Source organism: Notolepis coatsorum, assembly GCF_963971535.1.
Source record: "Notolepis coatsorum genome assembly, chromosome: 3".
Classification (NCBI taxonomy): domain Eukaryota; kingdom Metazoa; phylum Chordata; class Actinopteri; order Aulopiformes; family Paralepididae; genus Notolepis; species Notolepis coatsorum.
The window spans coordinates 148,392,959-148,413,290 of NC_140167.1; the positions used below are offsets into that span (position 1 = coordinate 148,392,959).

Sequence of the window (20,332 nt, forward strand, 5' to 3'; positions counted from 1 at the left end):
TAAAAGGTTCACTAAAACATCCCGTTTATTTAAGCATTAAAACCAAATGTTGGACCTCAATGTAGGACTCAACAGGTACATTGGTAAACTACATTTTCCAATACTCATTGTCTGGGCATATTAGGAGACAGACACATATCAAGAAAATAATATATGAACTGAATGTTTGTACATTTTAACAATTAATAAAAACTTTTTTTGAATATGAGTTTGAAGAAGATTAGTGACGTTAATTTGCATTTGCGCCAACGCATTATTGATGCGATAACTTTGACGACCCCAATATAATATAAATATATATACACACACACGAGAACCAACATTGTGAGATGTAGATGTGATATGATATTGGATGTGTATAAGTGTACAGATGTTTGCCGTATTCATGCCTTAAATTGCCCCTTGCGGGACTAATAACGTTTTTTTTTTATTGAATTGAATATATAATGTCTCACATAAAACCATACAGAGTAAGCAGTATAGTTTCTAGATATCTTTGAATATTCCCACACCCACGTTACAAAACGAAATACTAAACTGGTTGAAACCCCCCCCATTATTTAACAAGCTTCTCATTCAACATACTGTTCCTACTGTATGTACGGCAGCCCCGTGACTTGCAGTGAAATCATTAAATTTCAGCTACAGCATACTGTAAAAGGCATTCTGCTACCTTGAGTATTTCTTCAACGTAAACATAACGTACTGTTGATTGTTATGAAATGGAGCCATGTGAGCCCATAGTAGGCTAATCATCAGTCAGCGGTGGAAAGTCATTCGAACCAAGGTCATTTAACTTGTGCGCAATTTTGAGATACTTGTACTTTACGTGCATGTTTGCATTTTAGGGAACAGTGTACTTTCATTCCACTACATTTCAAAAGGAAATGTTGTACTTTTTTACTCCACTACATTTATCTGAACCCATCGGTTACTAGTTACTTTATTTATGGAAGATAATATTGTATACGGTACTTTCAAATTTGAAGACTGCCAACTTCCAGAGGATATAATCAGACCAGCCTAAGGAGCACTAGCCCACCCCCACCTACAATCATTGGATCAATACTGTGCGTAAAGAACACATCTGCAAAGACAAATGTCATGTTTTTAGTCACACAAGCACATGCACACAAACACTCAACAGCAGCTCGGAATGCTAGTCAGCTATCACTGCTGTCCCTGAAAGAGTACTGGTAGATGAATGAGAATAATATACTGTAAGTCAAATCAAGTTTGACGCCATCCAGAGTCTTAAATACAGCCCGTCATCATAATCATCTCATTTCATAATCCTGCCAGTGTGCCAAGTTCTAAAGCTCCTAGATTTGGACTGAGCGAACACTTTCTTTGGTTTTGTTGTATCAATATCCCCCAAAGAAAGAAGAGGAAAAATCTACTAGAGTCAGGAGTAGATTAGAGTAGATCAGGAGTTTAAGGCACAAATTACAGTTATCAGATAGAATATTATATTTACTGCAGTTTCCACTGTTAACTTGCCTTGATATTGATAATATTCCCTTTTTAATTTAATTTTGAGTCAAGTCTGGTGATATGTCAATCTGACACAATTCAGATCAATTCCCACAATAAATTTAGCTCCAATTGGAATCAGTGTAGCATAGAATGTGGTGCTTCACCAAAACAATGAAAAAAGTAAGTTAAAAAAAAAGTAAGCGGAAATATACCGTATTGTGCTGAATATAAGACGAAGAAAATATAAAATCTGAAAAAGGGGCATCGTCTTATTTTGGGGGTCTGGACTTTTAAATGTCATTATACTGTACATTCACAACAACAGATCCATTAGTTTCCCGGCCTTTGTTGCCTACAGTATATGCAGCCTCTCTCTCCCCTCTGTATCTCCATCACATTGCGCTGTCTCCCCCGGATCTTCTATTCATCTCCTTTGAATCTCTCTCTATAACAGCTTGACCCACCTCCCTTTCTTTTCTCCATGTCCACTTGCTCTGCGACAACCCCATCCCTCTGCGTGTGTGTCTGCATTCCCCGATCGTGCCTCATCATTTGCGAGTGGGCAACCGCGAAGCTGCCGAATCTTTTATTTCTTCATAGGAAGATCTTAAATAAAAGTAAACCGACAAATTATAGTAGCATTTAGACATGCTCATCAGCTGTTGCCGTTGCCCATTATCCTATATTTCAGTGCATTTTGTTACGACGGTGAGTGTAATGTTAGACGACAGCCTACATTGAATAAAACAGTGTTGTATTATCATTATTTTCAAATAAAACTATTTTCTTTATAAAAAACTAAGTTTGGTATTTGAAAACATATTTTTCCAAAAATGAGTCTTGAAGAAGAGGGGTCTTAAATCAGGGTCATCTTATATTCTGACCAATACGGTAAGTCTCAAGTTAATTTTGGGGCGATCTTTCCTTTCAAGGTCTAGGATGTAACATGGGAAGGGAAGATTCATTATCTGCATTATCATTAGACTGTTACTTTGAAATTAGTTCAAATTTTTGGTGCTCATTTATTGGCGATGAGCAAATTGCTTCCTTACTAAGCCCTGGCTTCAGCACCACTGGGTCAGCACCACCGGGTCACCATGCAGCTTTAGGTGACTTTCTAAGGCACTTTCATTCCAATTCTACTGAATCCATACCATTACAGTGATCTCCTGCTACCATCTTTAGTAGCATTGTTTTCTAAAGATGAATTAATGCCAACTACAAAATGGAAAAAGGAATAGGCAACTTGGTAGGGCCATTTCTGTTTTTCAATTCAATAGAAAAATCTTCGCTTCACAAATTTCAAGAATCACACGATTCGATTTCGATTATTGGGGTCACGATTCAATTAAAGATCGATTGTCGATCACAGGTACATGCAAGGATTTTATTCTAGATTGCCGTTTTGAGATACTTTCCCCCCCATTTGACTGCGGTAGATAGTTTAATATGTCTCAAAATAATTTGTGATTAAATTTTTAAGATAGAATTGCGATTCTTATGTGAATCGATAGTGTCCCACACCCCTACTTTACTGTGCTCCTAATTTCCCTTTTGCTCCTCGGGAAAGAACACGCCTTCTACATGTTGGCTGTGTGCCAGAACCTGGGATATTGTTTGCCTGCTAATGTGGATATTGAAGCACATTATGACAACATGACCATCTCCAGGCCTGGACCAAAGAGTATTTGCAAATATGTTTCACCGTTTTGTTTAGCCAGTCACAGGAAAGTATTGGTAAGACAAGTTCATTCATCTCTCCGTGTTTGGTACCCGTCACAATCTGAACTGTCCTCATGGGTAAACCCCACCCACCTGGAACTTCAAGAAGGTGAAATCAAACGCCAAGAACCATTTGCAAATACTATTTCACCTAGGTCTGTCACTCGTTATCTCACACACACTTCGAGAAAAGATGAATTACAAATGGATCCCTTAGCCAACTTCTCTGTGACTCTCTAATCCAAATCAGAAAAGTGTGAAATTATTTCCAAAATACAGCCAATAAAGACGGAACTGGAGTGTGTGAGATGAAACATAATAATATTACATAATAATAATATAACCTTTATTACCGTGTATCCAATCCTTTACATTCTAAGACACCAAAGAGACCAGAGGCTAGGGGTAAATTTTGAATTCAGGAAATAAGAAAAAAAAACGACAACAAAACATACAAAGAAAATTAAAACATCCTCAGAAAAAAACAAAAACAATAAAACATAAAACGAAAAATAATAAATAGAAAATAAAATCCTCCACACACAAGAGAAGCTCTTTATAAAATAAATAAATAATCATCTTGATCATTTATATAAATATTTGACGTCGAGGGCTGGTAGGAGGGGACAGGGGAAGAGGTGGCCGTGGAGATAGGGGGTAGGTAGGCAGATGGGACGCTAGGACAGGGTGGGTGGGGGTGGGAGTAGGTAGGTTCTAATCTAGGGCATCCCTCCTTAGTTGCATTCCCCAACACCCTCCATCCTATAGACTACAGTGGTGGAGGAGCAGTCCTGGAGAGACTCAGTGGGGGACACCTTTTTCCAGAGAGGGGCTTTCAGAGCCAGCTCTTTCTGGAGGCTCTCATAGTCCATGGGTCCACGGGTGAGCTGCTGTTTCAATCAACACGGACAACAAGTTAGTCTCACTCTGCTCTCCCCAGTTCTCTCTCTCTGTGTGTATGTGTGTGTGTGTGTATGTGTGTATATGTCATGGCTGGGTTCAATTCAATTCAATCAATTTATAATAAATAATAATAGATTGAATTTGTAATGCACTTTTTGTTCGGTGGGATCCCAAAGTGCTAGAAGTGGATCGTCCTCAAAATTCTAAATACTGAGTAGGTTGTCGCATACAATCTATTCAAATTGCTGAGAATAAATGTTGATGATAGGCGACCGAATGACAGTTTCCATTTGTATTTTGAGTAAGTGATTTGATCCCAACCTTAATGTGTGCGTGTGCGTGTCTGATTTGTGGCTGCGGTAGACACACATGACTCAAGTCAGTGTGGATGGTGTGACTCAAGTGTCCCCTGCCAGTATGTCCGGTAAATAAAGCATCAGTCACCTTCACCGGTCTTTGCGTCTGTCCACTCACTTATGTCTTTAACCGTTCGTCAGCAGACATCAATGCTGAGACGCGTCCTCGTGGATTATCGCAGAGTTTTACCATCCCTTCAAATCTGACAGCTAGCTTAACATCGCGATCGTACCAACCAACTCAGCTACTAACGGAACCAAGATCCACCCGTCTAAAAAGACAAGCAAACCCAATTGTACAGTATATATATATTTGGAAAATAATACCAAGCGCTTCCTCGTCGAAGGCGAAAAAAGAAGGCAAAGAAAAGGCAGTGCGACAGATGAGACACTGCGTAGTATCACATTTGACCTCTAGAGGGCAGAGCACAAGCTATCAAGTCGAGTTGCACATGTAAAGATACCATTATCAGCCCCTACGCTGTACTAAAATACTTGAATGAGCGTTGTCTTTTATAACTCTGTATGGAGACATTTGATGTGTATTTTCCCCACATACATTTTCTAGGAATAGAGTAGCTGTCAAAAACGTCTCATCAATCAAGTGAAGCATTCAATACGCCGTTGTCACCGAGCGCTCAAAACAGTGATCTCACTTCGGTCGTCAAAAAGGGTGACGTCGGAGCACCTCTACTATCAAGCCATCCCGTTCTGGACCACAATAACCTCAGTGTCACCGGAAATCACCCAGTGGTTGTGTGGTGGTTGCCGGTGAAGATGAGGGGGGGGGGGGGGGGACTCTTGTGTGTGTGTTTCGGGGAGGTTTCGATGACGGGACGGCGTCTGGCTTACCCGCTGGTCCCCTCCTTCGCGGCGAGGGTCGTGCTTCTTGGCGAAGTGCCTCAGGTTGTCGTAGTTGTGGAAGTTGAAGAGCTCCACCAAGTCCTGGAAGAAAGGAGAGGGCCTCTGTCTCAAGTTCCATTCGTTAAGGCATTAATACAGAGGGAAGGTGTCTGTGCTCGTTATAGGTGGTATACAATGGTGAATGGAGGAGGGGGAAACAACCTATGCATTGTGAGACGTCAACATGAATATGAATATAATATGTTATTATAGTAAAATGGGATTGTCAAGCAAAAACAATTATACAATGATTACAATTTAATCAATTGGAGTCACTGCATCAATATAATATCAATAATAATATCACCGGCGGCTAGGTGGCGCAGTGGGCAAGGTGCTCGCCACCAGTGCAGAAGATGCTGGGTTCGAGCCCAGCTCTCGGCATTGCTACCAGCTTGGCTGATCGTTCATACTAACACAATTGGCAGTGTTAGGGGTGGGAAAGCTGGTGGGTGGGAAAGCTGGTGGGTGGGTCCTGGTCGTTGTAAACAGCGACTCCAACAGTTCGGTCGGGGCGCCTGCTCAGCGAGGAAAAAGATCTAAGGGGGGTAGTGTGATCCTTCCACACGTTACACCCTCTCAGTGAGAGTCCGCGCTGCCAGGTGAAAAGAAGCGGTTGATTGGCTACACATGTGTCGGAGGAAGCACGTGATAGCCTCCACTCTCCCAGACCGACTGTGGGGGGTAGGTGCGCAGCGACCAGGAAGGGGATTGGGAATTGGCATAACGACTAACATTGGGATGGGAGAAAAACGGAGGAAAAAGGAGGGGGAAAAAGATAAAAAAAATAAAAATAATAATAATAATATCACCATCGATATTCTCCCCCTAATCTATATTAACCCTTTCACTACCACACTATAGAAGGTTAACCCTTTACCATCACACTACAGACGGTGTGATGGTAAAGGGTTAACCTTATGTAGTGTGGTAGTGAAAGGGTTAACCCTTTGTCACGTGGCAGTGAACCTTCAGTATTGTCGCAGTGAAAGGGTTAACCATTTGGTAGTGTGGCAGTGAAAGGGTTAAGATAAATGACTGTGTTGCAAGTGAGAGGTGTGTGTGTCTGAAACACAGGGGGAAATAGTTTAGAACATTTTGTGCATGACATATTCTAAGTGAAGCGTTCCTCTCTCTCTCTCAACAACTACCACCCGGATGCCCTCAAGCAAGGCATCGATTATCGTAATTGAGAGTGTTGCTGAGAAACTGCATGTGTTCTCAGTCAACATTCCCTGGATAATATTTACTGTAATTTTTTTATTAAAATTTTAATTTAAACAGAGTGACAGGCAGACTGTGAAACAAGGTCAAAATGGCAAGTCATCTGCTGGTAGTGGATCTATGTTATAAGTTATTAAACAGGATGAGTGTGTGTGGTGTGTGTGTGTGGGTGTGGGTGTGTGTGTGTGTGAGCGAGAACGTCCAGAGATGGCAGTCATCCGACTGGAGCGCTGATGTCTGTTCCCACACAGCATTTGTTTACAGAGCCCCCGGAGTGATAACAATCTTGGCCTGGCTTCCATATCATTCATCGATCATCACTTACTTAACCTCTTAAGGTGCTCCCATAGTCGAGCGGACTGTACACGGACTGGACTCTGCGGAGGTCCACTGGACTCTTTGAGCTTTCATAGTCGAGCGGATCTCCGCGGACCAATTTCCTACATGTCTCGCGCCAGCAGCGTTTTGTGTGACACCAAGTGGGCACCGCGGACGTCCGCGCGTCAGAAAATAGGAGCTTCGCACTTGGACTCTGCTTTGGGTCTGCTTTGAGTACCCTTTGGGTCAGCTTTGAGCCCGCGGGAGTCTGCTCCGTGTACGGTCCGCTCGACTATGGGAGCACCTTTAGGCTGCAGCCATATTTTCAGAAAATCTGCCTAAAAGTACACGCCCAAGTAAATGAAAGATTGCTCCACTTCTACAAGGTCAATCTGCATGTTCTTGGTGTCTAGGAACATAGATATGGACCTCAGGGAATGTATTCCCAGTGTCAAAAATATTGTGTCTGTTACTATAGTACAGCTGGTACTTCCAATAATGGATTACGCAGACATAGTCTATCAAAACACCACACTAACAAATCTCCGTCCTTTAAATGTTACTTATAATAGTGTTTGCAGATTTATATTGAGGTGTCCTTATAGAACCCATCACTGTCTTATGTTTGAGTTGTTAAACTGGCTTTCTCCCCAATTCAGAAGACATTTTCATTGGTTGCTTTTTGTTTACAAATGTATTTACTTTAATTATCCCCCCTATCTAAAGCAGTTCTTAACACCATATAGTTCAACTTATAATTTAAGACACACGGATCTTCCTTTCTTTAGTATACCTCGAACCATCAAAGCTATCGGTCGACTTGCCTTTGAATATAAAGCACCAGCTGATTGGAACAAACTGCCTAGTTCACTCAGATCTCTTACTTCTTACCGGTTATTCAAGATATCTTTGTTCACTCATCTACAGACTACTTGCACCAGTTATTGATTTACTGTGTTAGGGCTTAAATGTCGTTTTCAGATCAAATTATAATTTAGTTTGTGTTTTATAAGGGAACATATATATATATATTGGAGATCCTCTTGGGAGGAATCAGTGTGTATTGTGGGAGTGAGCTTGGGAGAGCGTCTGTCGGTGTATAAGTGCATTTGTTGTCTTGTTTTTTGTTTTGTATTGTACTGTATGTTTTGTATCCTATGTTTTTTTTTTTTTTTTTTATCTTTCTTCCCCTCCTTTTTCCCGATTTTTCTCCCATCCCACCCTTCCTGGTTGTTGCGTACTTTCCCCTACTGTTGGTCCGGGAGACCGGAGACTGTCACATGCTTTCCTCCGACGCATGTGCAGCCTGGGGCAGGCCAACCTGGCCGCGCAGGTTCTCACCGGGGAGAGTGTAGCGTGTGGAAGGCCACACTATCTCTCCTCAGTTCCAACCCTCGCTGAGCAGGCGCCCCGACCGAACTGTAGGGGTCGCTGTCCACAACGCCCAGTACCCACCCTTCAGCTTTCCCACCCCCTGATACAGCCAATTGTATCAGTGTGAGAGGCCAGCCAAGCTGATGGCAACGCCGGGAGCTGGATTCGAACAGGCGAATCCTAGTGTCTCCCGGTGTTGGTGACGAACGTAATCTCCGTGCGCCACCTGCCCCCCTTTGTATCCTATGTTAAGGACCCCCTCGAAAACGAGATAGCATATCTCAAGGGGTTTATCCTTCAAATAAATTTCTAAATTTCAAACTATGCTTGAGTAAATTGTAATGAAAGGAGATCAAAAGGAGAATATAATATATATATATATATTTTTATCATTGAAGGTGAATAACACCATGCTAACATTGAGCTCGTAGGAATTTCAGCACCTTCTTGAGATGAAGTATAGAAAAGATCTAAGCAAATGAATAAAGGGGAGATGATTTTTTGTAAATACAGTACTGAATTTTGCCATCCAGACACATGCAATTTGAAATATAATGCAATTTGCATATACTATAGAACATCAGGCCTATAAATTACTTTATTATGGCCAAGTCATACATCTATGGATAGGGCCAAATCTCCTCTTTTCAATGGCAGTGGTATCTGTATTTAGTCATTTCCGCACGTGACTCGCCTTTTTCTGATGCAATTCCGAAATAATTCACATTATTCAGAGAAACTCATATTTTGCTAATAACACTTAAAATCATTGGTAAACAAACGTAGTGCTGAAAATATACACTTTGACTGCTGTTTTGATAGGGTTGGGGTCTTTAATCTTGGCTACATTTGAAAAAGAAACACTTTATTAACAGATTGCAGAATGGGTACAATACAGCACGGCTCAATACAAACAATTGTTAAGGGGATGCAGACCAGAGAAAGACTTACATCTCGTTTACATCAGGGTCCCCCATTTTCAATTCATCAATACTATATTACGGCCTGTATTGATAGATTTATGATGAGGACAGCAGGGTTAAACACTCCAAGAGAACATTGCCCAAGCTTCTTCATGGTACTAGCTGCTTTATTAGTGGGCCAACAGCGCCTAGTGCCCAAGCTCCTGGCATCAATGACCCTGCTGATCTGATGCCAGACTTGTTTATATGTCGTGATTGAATGGTCTCAGGTTATAGTACGCTTCAAGGAAGAGTGAAGATAGAATCACATGATCACTGATATGAAGGACTGAGGCCACAACACATGCTTGTTCACATACTAATATTAGTGATAGGCCGATACCGGACATGTACGGGTAGCCTTGGGGAGCGGTGTTAGTTGGACAATGCGTAGGCTACCCGTACATGTCCACTTCCATTCATTGTGCTAAGCTAGGCTAACGTGCAGCCAGATAAGACAGAAAACTGGTATCCATCTTCTTGTCTCTCTCTGGAGAAGACTGTAAGCTAATTTCCCAAAATGTTGGCGTGTTCCTTTAAATAAATGTTCACTTAAGTTCACAAATGTTGTGTCTCATTTGTTTATCACTATAAAATTGTTGCAATCAGATGCAAAAAAACTAAAAACATCTGCATTAAATACTCTCGGAATATCGACATCGGGGCATTGAAAAACTAATATCAGTCGACCACTGACTAAAATGTATTATATCACAGCTCTGATAACAAGCCTTTCAAGGCCATGGAAATCCATCCGGGAGAGAGAGAGAGAGTCGGTGAGAGAGAGAGATAAGTGTATAACAGCATAGCATAGGGGGAAAGGTTTACACAGGGTGGTGTGGTATGTGCTGTGCTATATTTGGGCATTCCTGTCTGCATGCGTGGTGGTAAATACTGTAGCGTATACACGTGTGTCATGTTAGCACGTGTGTCCCACACAAACAAATCACAAACACATTTACAGTACCTTCTGCATATTCAAATGAGTCATGTACTGGATGTTGTCTGTGCAAATGTGTAATGTACACATTAGGGCTGTCCCCGACAAAGGATTTGGATGGTCGACTATGATAGGCCAAAATTTGCCGTTAGTCGACTATTGGTAAAAAAAAAATAAAAATTATATACCATACTTTTCGGACTATAAGCCGTGGCTTTTCCCCCCATTTTTCGACCCTGTGGCTTATATAACGGTGCGGCTTATATGTGACTCGACGTGACCAAACCCGAAAATGTAAAAATCAAAATATTGCTTTTTTGACTGTATTGAAATGTTATTCATCTGTTCCCTTATTTGCTAAACTTAATACAACTTGTAAATGAGTTAATTCTTGTTATTTGTCCGACAGTATTGTGTCCCAATGCTAATTACATGGTAATTAAACATTAAAACACCTGCAGCTTATAGTCCAGTGCGGCTTATATATGTACACATCATTCAATTTAGCTGCTGCGGCTTATAGTCAGGTGCGGCTTATAGTGCGAAAAGTACGGTACTTAAAAAAAAAAAAAAATTGAATCATCCCATTTGGGCTGTGGATTGATTGATTGATTGAAAACTTTATTAACAGATTGCAGAATGGGTACAGTACAGTACATCTCAATACATACAATTGTTAAGGGGATGCAGACCAGAGAAAGACTTTCGTCTTGTTTACATCAGGGTCCCCCATTTTCAATTCATCGTAACATATATGACATACATGACATACAGATAGACAGTACTGCTACATCTATACATTTATGACATACCAGATTTGCAATTACAGTACTGTTTGTGATACAAAAAGAGTCCAAAAAAAAAAAAAAAAAAAAAAAAAAAGAGTATATACATTTGACGTAGAAACTGTACATTGGATTGGGTAGGTGGGGGTGGGGGGGGACTGTACATTGGAGGTGGTTGGGTGAGTGGGGGGGGGGGGGGGGTTGGGTAGGAGTGGGGGGGTTGGGTAGGAGGGGTGGGTGGGGGACACTGTACAAACAAAACTGTACATTGGATTATTGACAAGACCATACTTGGTAATTTACTGTACATTGGAGGGGGTTGTGTTCGGACATTTACAGGGGCCAGTTTCGAGTTGCAGTCTCCCTTAGGTGTTTTTTGAGAGTGTTTTTGAAAGTGGGTAGTGATTCACATTCCTTTACAGCTTTGGGTAGGGCGTTCCACATTGATGTGGCATAATTGCGAAACGTGTTTAGTCCCTTGTTTGAGCCGAATCTGGGTTTAACATGATTTGTGGAGCTCCCTCTGGTGTTGTGATCGTGGTATTCACTGACCTTTGGGAAGTATTTTGTCATGTACATGGGTACCTTGGTCGTGTAGTGTATCTTGTAGACCAGGCCCATTGCAAGTTGCTGTACTCTGTCGTCTACTCTAAGCCATCCTAGGTTGTCAAAGTGGGCAGGGGTGAGGTGGGTTCTAGGAGTAAGGTCAAGCAGTAGTCTGACCAGTTTGTTTTGAGATGTTTGTAATTTTGTTTTTAGCGCCTTTGAGGTGCTTTGGTACCATGAGGTGCAAGCATAGTCGTAGTACCCTTGAATGAGTGCTCCTGCTTGAGTCTTCAGGGTATTCTTGTTTACCAGTGAGGAGATCCGGTACAAGAATCGAGTTCGTTGGTTGACTTTTTTTTATTACATTGGATGCCATTTTGTCACAGGAAAGATTTGCCTCTAGGATGGAACCCAGGTAGGTAATATCTTCTTTCCTTGTGACAATATTGTCACCCACTGTAACTGAGAAGCCGTCGGTCTTGCTGAGTTATTTGAACCGAAGAGAATGGACTCTGTTTTGCCCATGTGTAATGATTTGTTTGTTATCAGCGAGCCATATGCAGATTTTGCCTAGTTCTGAGCTGAGGGTTTTTTCAACCTGTAACTTGTTCTTGTCAGAGACCAGCAGGGCTGAGTCGTCCGCAAACAGGAACAAGTTGCAGTCACAAGCTGACGACATGTCATTTGCATAAATTAGGAACAGTAGCGGACCTAGTATGCTTCCTTGTGGAACACCACAGCTTACTGTGAGGGGGGGGGGGGGTAGGGTACCGTTTACCTCCACCATCTGCTCTCTCCCCTCCAGGTAGGATTGCATCCAGCTCACTGATAGACTATCAAAACCAATTGCTTTTAGCTTGTCAATCAGAATGGTGTGATTGACAGTGTCGAAGGCCTTTTGTAGGTCCAGCATGACCATGCCGCAGTATTTGGGGGGTGCTTAATGTCTGAAGGAGTCGACTGAAGGCTTCTTGTCCTCTGCAAAAGCATGCAATTGGTCCACTGATGGATACATCTTGATATTTGTCTAGTCTGTGTTCATTAGATGGGTGAAATCCTCTTTCAGTGCCTCTGTGCCTGTTTTCGTAGGCAGTTAGCCTCTGGTATGCATGCCATTAGCGTTAGCCACGCTTCTAGGCCTCTTTTCTTTCGGAAATTGAATACAGTACAATGAATAGAAGTTGTCATCTAACCAGAGTGCAAACGTAGCAGTAAAGTGCAATAGTAATAGCAATATACAATGTACAAGTGATTCAACTGGAGTATATATAAATGAGTACTACTGAGTAATAATGATAATCAGATGCGTGTACAGTGATACAGGTATAAAAACACTATGGTAGTAAGTCATACTGGCCAGCGGTATAACTAGTAAGAGTAGGTAGGGATATAATACCGATATAGATATAGTATATACAGGTATGTAAAAAGGATTATATGCAGGTATATTCAGACAGATGTGGATACATATATATATACAGTAATACAGCAAATATGAATATATAAATATATACAGCATTATTGTATCATACAGAGGTATATGGTTAGATTATAGTTTGAGGTAGGTAGTTATGATTACAGTGTAAGGCAGCTGTAGACAGTGAAGGCAGTAGGCAGGTATCAATTGATTATTATATAGGCAGGCTGTGTTACAGGTATACTGCCAGTGCTTACCGTGCAGAACTGGATGCCTCTGACAGAGTTGCCCAGCTTGTCCAGTGGAGGAGACCAACACATGATGCCCATGACGTTAGGCACCACCAGGAGGATGCCCCCCGACACCCCCGACTTGGCTGGCAAACCCACCTGAGAGACGGGGCAAGCAAAAAGATCAGCAAACAAATAAAGACCACACTGGGCCACTAATGCTTGAATAGTATCCATGTCTGACTCTTACCATCTAACCTGCACGGACTGCAACATATATCATGCCAGTTAGGGCACCATGTGTAAATGCACCGGTGTATACTGTTTACCTTACTTTACTCATAGTATATATTCAGATTCTAATTCTTTATTGCTAATATTTATTTGAACATATAATATAATTGATGGGGCATACAGACCCCACCGCACCTTTGATTACACGGTTTACTTATCATATTCTTATACTCAATTATATTGTTTACACTGTGCATTTAATTTCCTCATATTCAGATCTAATTGTATTGCCTACATGTATGTCTTTCTACTATTACCATGCCCATACCTGTACCTCCCCTCCCCCCATGCTGCTATGACGCCTGAATGTCCCCAAGGGGATCAATAAAGGAATATCTTATATTAGTCCTCTCACAGCTGCTCTCTAGAATCTCCAGTGGCTATAGGAAACTTAATGGATTATTAATAGATGGCTCCTAGCTTCATGTGTGGTTCCTGCAGGCCTGTTTCCTCTACGTCTCTGTTCTAATATCCATCTTCTCTTTCTGCTAAAGCAGGGGATTTCGAATTTTGAAGAGGCTGTTTAAAAAAAATTAAAAAGGGAGAAATCAAGTTCAAGTTCAAGTTCTTTAATAGTTGTCATACAGAAGTACAGAATACTTTCATACAAAATGCTTCTTACTGTTACGCTCCAGAGACTGTGCTAGACAAGATAGTATCAAATAACATAATAACATAATATAGCATGAATTTAGAAGAAGAAAATGAGGTCACAGTGTTCGGTATAGACATATGTACAATGTTCTGAGTTACCATATAATATACAATACACAATACTATGCAGTGTACTAATGTACAGTACTATCTAGTGCAAATCAGAAATGGGATGAGGTACAATTTTAGGTACAATTTACAGTAAGGTGTACGAGTTGTAGTGCAATCCTTCATCCATAAATATAAAGTGTGGGGAGTGGGTGCTACAGTGTGTTTGTTTAAAGTGGGTGTGTGCTATAAGTGTGTGGAGTGGGTGCTACAGTGCGTTTGTTTAAAGTGAGTGTGTGCGTGTGGATGTGTGTGCTATGTGCGTTTGGTGGTTGTTGTTGTGTAGTGTTCATTCATTGTTCGTTTAGCAGCCTGATGGCCTGGGGATAGAAGCTTCTTCTGAGTCTTTCTGTGCTCGCCTTGAGACTCCTGTATCGCTTGCCTGACCGCAGCAGTTCAAAGAGGCAAAGAGACTGGAGTCTTTAATGATTCTCTTAGCCTTGCCCTTGCAACGCTTGTAGTAAATGTTCTGGAGGGTGGGGAGCCCCCCTCCAATTGTGCGTTCGGCTGAACGTGTCACTCTTTGTAGTCTGCTTTGGTCTTGTGCAGTGCTATTCCCAAACCAGGAGGTGATGTTGCCGGTCAAGATGCTCTCTATTGTACATGAGTAGAAGTTCTTAAGGATCTTCTGGCTGACTTGGAACTTCCTTAGGCGCCTGAGGAAGTAGAGGCGTTGTCGTGCCTTCTTCACAACACTGTTAATGTGTGTGGTCCATGTCAAGTCCTCGGATATGTAGGCTCCGAGGTACTTAAAGCTGTTGACTCTCTCAACCGGTGCCCCGTCGATGCTGAGGGGGCTGTAGTCCTTGACCCCCGACCTCCTGAAGTCCACAATCATCTCCTTTGTTTTGCTGACGTTCAGGGAGAGGCTGTTTTCCTGGCACCATCCCGCCAGGACCTTGACCTCTTCCAGGTAGGCCCTCTCGTCGTTGGCAGAGATCAGGCCCACCACCACTGTGTCGTCAGCAAATTTGACGATTGTATTGCTACTCCGCTGAGCCACACAGTCGTGTGTGTACAGGGAGTAGAGGAGGGGACTCAGAACACAGCCCTGGGGGGCCCCTATGTTGAGGGTGATGGATGAGGAGGTGCAGTTGCCTGCTCTCACCACCTGGGGTCTGCCAGTCAGGAAGTCCAAGACCCACTGGCAGAGGTCATAGCCCAAGCCCAGGTCCCTGAGCTTGGCTATGAGTATGGAGGGGACTATGGTATTGAATGCCGAGCTGTAGTCGATGAATAGCATTCTCACAGTTCCCCTGCCTCTTGTCCAGGTGTGATGCTGCTGTGTGCAGCATATGGGATATGGCGTCCTCCGTGGACCTGTTGGGGCGGTATGCAAATTGCAGGGGGTCCATGTTGATGGGGAGGGAGGAGCAGATGTAGCCCTTTACTAGCTTCTCAAAGCACTTCATGGCTATGGAGGTGAGAGCTACAGGGCGGTAGTCGTTGAGGCAAGCAGGCTTGGATTTTTTGGGTACAGGGATAATAGTGGACTTCTTCAGGCAGGTGGGGATGACAGCCTGTTCTAAGGACAGGTTAAATGTCAGTGAATACTGGGGCCAGTTGGTCGGCACAGACTTTTAGGACGCGGCCGGGGATGCCGTCTGGACCTGCTGCCTTCCTGATATTCACTTTTTTAAAGGTCCGCCTCACCACAAATCGCCTAGCCAAAACTAGTTAGCATTGCAGATAGGGTCATCTGAAATTGCAACATGCGGCCATTTAGTGTTAGCACTGTGGTTCTTAAAATTAGGGTAAAACATAACAAAAGGGTATAACAAAACATATAATCCTCCTGTGAAAACTAAGTTTTACCCCTCACCCCAAATACAGTTTAACATACAAAATTACTGGTAAACAGGAAAGGAAAACAGTAAATCTTTGCTAAAAAAGTGATGACAACGTGTGATGGCCTATATTTTATTTCATAATTATATTATATTTTGCTCACCTTAGCTCATATTTCACTTTCTTACTCCACCTCTTTATTGTATTATCTGTCTGTCCGCTAATGTCGCACTGAAAAAACAACCAAAGCAAATTCCTTGTATGTGAAAACTACTTGGCAAATAAAGACCTTTCTGATTCTGATTCTGATACTACAATACTGTATACAAACTCTCACGATGACCAGTGACCTTAAAAAAGCATTTAGTACTGAAAGTGTGTCAGTTATTTTCAGCTTGTGTTGCCATCAATATTTGAAAATAGGTCTGGCCTGGGCAATTAAACAATACTTGGCCTGGTATACAAGTCAGTTGTAGGGTAAAGTTGGGTGTGTTTATACCGGCAGCCATCAGGCTCTACAACAAAGGGCTCGGGCGGCCGGATCGGCCGGTTCTGCTGCCAGAGCTGTCACTGTCACAACTCGGGACTTGAGAACTAGAGACTCACATCACCGTACCGACTATCTTGTTTCTTTGCACTAGAGACTCATATCACTGGACTCTCACCACTGGACTATTTTGTGTCTGTACTTTGTATATTATTATATTGTATTTGTATCTATACTTTGTATATAGATACTAGACTGTATAGGACTGTGAAGCTATGCATCCCCCACCCTGTATCCCCCCCATGCTGCTTTGACACCTGAATTTCCCCAATGGGATCAATAAAGGATTATCTTATCTTATCTTAGTGCGCTAAAACCCAATTAATAACAGAACTTGCATAAATACGGGTGCAATTGTAGTCATCAGAAAAAAGGAAAAGCTGATATAACTAAGCTAGTAGACGGGAGAGGCTTTGTTCACACTTGGCTCACTCTCACCCTCACTCTCTTGGCCATCAGGGAGTGTCCTAGTTGACTCTTGTCCTGTTACCATAACAAACACATTCCTGAACTCACAATGGTTGTGACGCGATCCATTAAAAAGACCCATGAACTATTTGAAACCTCCGGAGATCAGAGTGTTTTGATTCATGAAAACCACACGTTATAAGGAAGCACCTGTTGATAGTGTTTTCTTATTGCTCTATATGTCGATGCATCTAAATAATCAGAATGATGAATAACCCTGAACCTAGACTGGGAATGTCATGCAAGAGGAACACGTTTTAGTTCCGTCAAAGAGTTTTGCGTTGGGGGGGGGCGTGTCATCATATGTACGCACAGTGACCAGAACACCAATAGGACAACAACAGAGTAGGTGGCAGGCAATCGATGTACTGTAATGAAGTAGCCATCATTAAATAAGCTTGCTAGCTCCCATATCCCCTTGACATCCAAACAGAAATAGGAAATAAATGTTAGCAAAGCGCTAATCACCAATTAGCATAGCTAACACCAGTTATATTTCGTATGGCTTATCGCGTCCCGCTCAAGCCTATTGAGATACCCCTTATCTCCTTGTACCTACTGTACACCACCACGAACACAACTTATACACCCACACCTGACCGGGTCCCGCCTCTATGGAGGTGTAGCCTATAAGACCATGGTCATGGTCACCAAACACCCTTCCTCTATTTTCGTTCCATCATATTGGATGCAATGCACCTTATGTAACTAGTAGTATGAAAAAGATTGGAGGAATTGCGTAATGTTGAAAGCTTACCGGAGGTTTGCGTGCCCCTGGCATCTTCGGGGCATGTTTCAGCGACACAACGGGCCTATGTTGATGTTCCTCATCTGTCGGCAGCCAGATCAAGGTGCAGCGTACAACGTTGGCTATCGAGCCGGGTTGTACAACGGTGAGCCCTGTGTCATTAGGCACGGGTATTAGTGTTAGTAATGCTGGGTTGTTGTTACACAACCATGTTGTGTGTTGGCGCCAGGGGGGGATGGTTTGGTGAACGTTCACTGCGGTGAACGGGTTCCAAACGGTCCTGCAAGCGTGCTGTTAAACAACTAATGCTAGCTACATGCTAATACTAATGCTACATGCTGAACTCTACTGCTACGCTGTTCTAATGTCTCCGCCGTGAGATGTTGTCACTTCTCCCTCCTCTTGCCCGGTTCAATGAAGGTCAGTCGGTAGCTGATGTGGGGGTTTTGCTGAGTCCTATTTACCTTTTTACGGGTAAATGGGTTGACAACAGGGTAGATCGTGGCTAGGTAGCCTAGCCAGGTACGTTACCTTTGTGTTCCGGCGGGGTCTGTTGAACGGTGTCCCCATCTGGGAGCCGATGCGTGAGCTCGGCGGTGTAGCAGTAGAGCTATACTACTGCAGGATGGGACTTAACGGCGGGTTAGGGCTCAGCTGGCTAGTTCCTATCCACATTGGCGTCGGGTAGTGGGGCTATGGGTCCAGCCGACATTGTAAACATGTTGCGTGTTGTGCGCAGGCGGTTGTTGATCTGGGTTCCACATCGCCTCACGCTAGGCTGTAGTAGTGTAGTGGGACTGTTTTGTTCTGTCACTCTGCTATGAGAAGGTCTGTCTATGCTACAGCTTTCTCTCCTCTCAACTATTCATGCTGAAGGTCAATCGGTGTCTATTGGGGGAGTATGCAGGGGGGGCTTTGTTTACCTTTTTTGGTAAATGGGCTAAGCTAGGGCTGGTGTGCTGTTGTGAATATTTTGAATGAAGGCGGGACTAGTTCGTTCTGGTCCGCCTCCCCTTAACGTTGTGTATATGGGTTTGCTCATTCTACAGTTTTGTGGTTTAGTTCTTTTATTCATTTAACCCTTTCATGGTGCACACCACAGTGGAGGTTGCCGTTTGCAACCACCAATGGTGCTCCGTGTTAACATCAGTCCTTTGCTTTTGACATATTGAAACAGTGCCCCGCCCGGCCGACGCCATGGGTGGGTCGGCCTGGCGAGTGGCTGGTGGGCTGCTAAAGCCTGTACCGCCACGGTATGGAATTGGCAGCGATTAGAACTGTGTTCGAATTGCTGTTTTTTCTATTAAAAAAATGGTGTCTGGTGGCGGGGCCTTGAGGGCCAGCCGACTTCGACACATCGCGCGAGGTTGTTGACGTTATTAGCTTTGACCCAGCCGCAAGCTATAACCGCTCAGGGTTCCCCTCTCCGCAGGGGATTTTGGTCTTCTGCTGGAGCGCGGGCGGTATTGTCCTAGGCCCCACACCGCGAAGCCAGAAGAAGAGAGCACGGCCTCGTCAGCGGCGATGACGAGGCCCTCGACAGGCGGCCATGTTTTCCCCCGCCGGAGGTATCCTGGGCGTTGAATCGACAGGTGTCCACAAGGCCGACAGCCTTGGCGGCCGAGGGATCGGCCATGTTGGATGGGTTCGGCTTGAACAACAAGCCGTCACCGTCCTGCCGCGAGCAGCCCGCTCTCCGATCACTCCCTCCCCCAACACCAGCGGAAAAAGTGGGCTCTGATTGTTTCCTTTGGCTACGGGCCGCGTGCCTTCGTTGAAGCGCGGGCGGCCCCACTTTTCGCTTCTCATGGGGACAGGGGCTGACACCCAGTTGATGGCTGAGCCTGGGTCTGTCCGTGAGAATGTTGTGCTGTCAAGCGGCTCCCACACCATAAGCTGTGTTGGTTGAGCCTGGTGTTACGTCTGTCAACTATAAGTGTTGTCAGCAGGGGGGCTCGAAACCTTTTGAGGCACACAGTGCAGGCTTCCCCGGCCTCGCCTTCGCCAGGCCAGGTATCATGTTGGTGCCTCCCACTCCTGAAAGATTGGCAGTGGTCTCGCAGGCACGCGTGATTTGGGTGGTAGTAATATCACTGCAGGGCTACGGTGTGTAGGAACCCATGGGGTCCTTACACCTTGCATGTCCGGCTGCAGAACAACTCCTCAGCATGTTCAGGAGGGGTGTTCAGTGGGGGGGCTTTTTTCACCTAGAAAGCCCCCCGTATCAAACCGGCCATTTCTGTCGGGGTCCCCCCTTGGGTGCGATTGCCTCATGGGTGGTGTCAGGGTCAGATGTCCCGACACGGAACGCTCTGCTCGCACAGTTCCAGGGTTGGCTACGCACAGCGGGTGGGACCGGGCCAACTATCTACAGTTCCTGGCGGACCTGCGCCACATGGCGGCGGGTGCGTTGGGAGTGTCATCACATATGACTACGGCAGTACCATATGTCGAGGTGGATGGAGAGAACACTGAGGCGGGGACTTGTGTTTACACAACCCCACCCGTTTTCGGGTTTGGTACAGACCCTATTGTCAGGGTCACCAGCAGTGACAGCTCTGGTCAACGA

At 43.8% G+C, this 20,332-nt stretch overlaps 1 protein-coding gene across 1 annotated transcript in view; it reads right to left on the minus strand.

Annotated features, from left to right (window-relative positions):
* LOC311226025 (glutaminase kidney isoform, mitochondrial-like) overlaps positions 1-20,332 on the minus strand; it is a gene marked incomplete at both ends in the record, with an annotated part of 153,827 nt that overhangs the window by 21,814 nt on the left and 111,681 nt on the right. Inside the window, 2 exon segments of the mRNA XM_084311406.1 lie at positions 5,310-5,402; positions 13,184-13,315. Of these exon segments, the coding sequence (XP_084167532.1) occupies positions 5,310-5,402; positions 13,184-13,315 (225 nt within the window).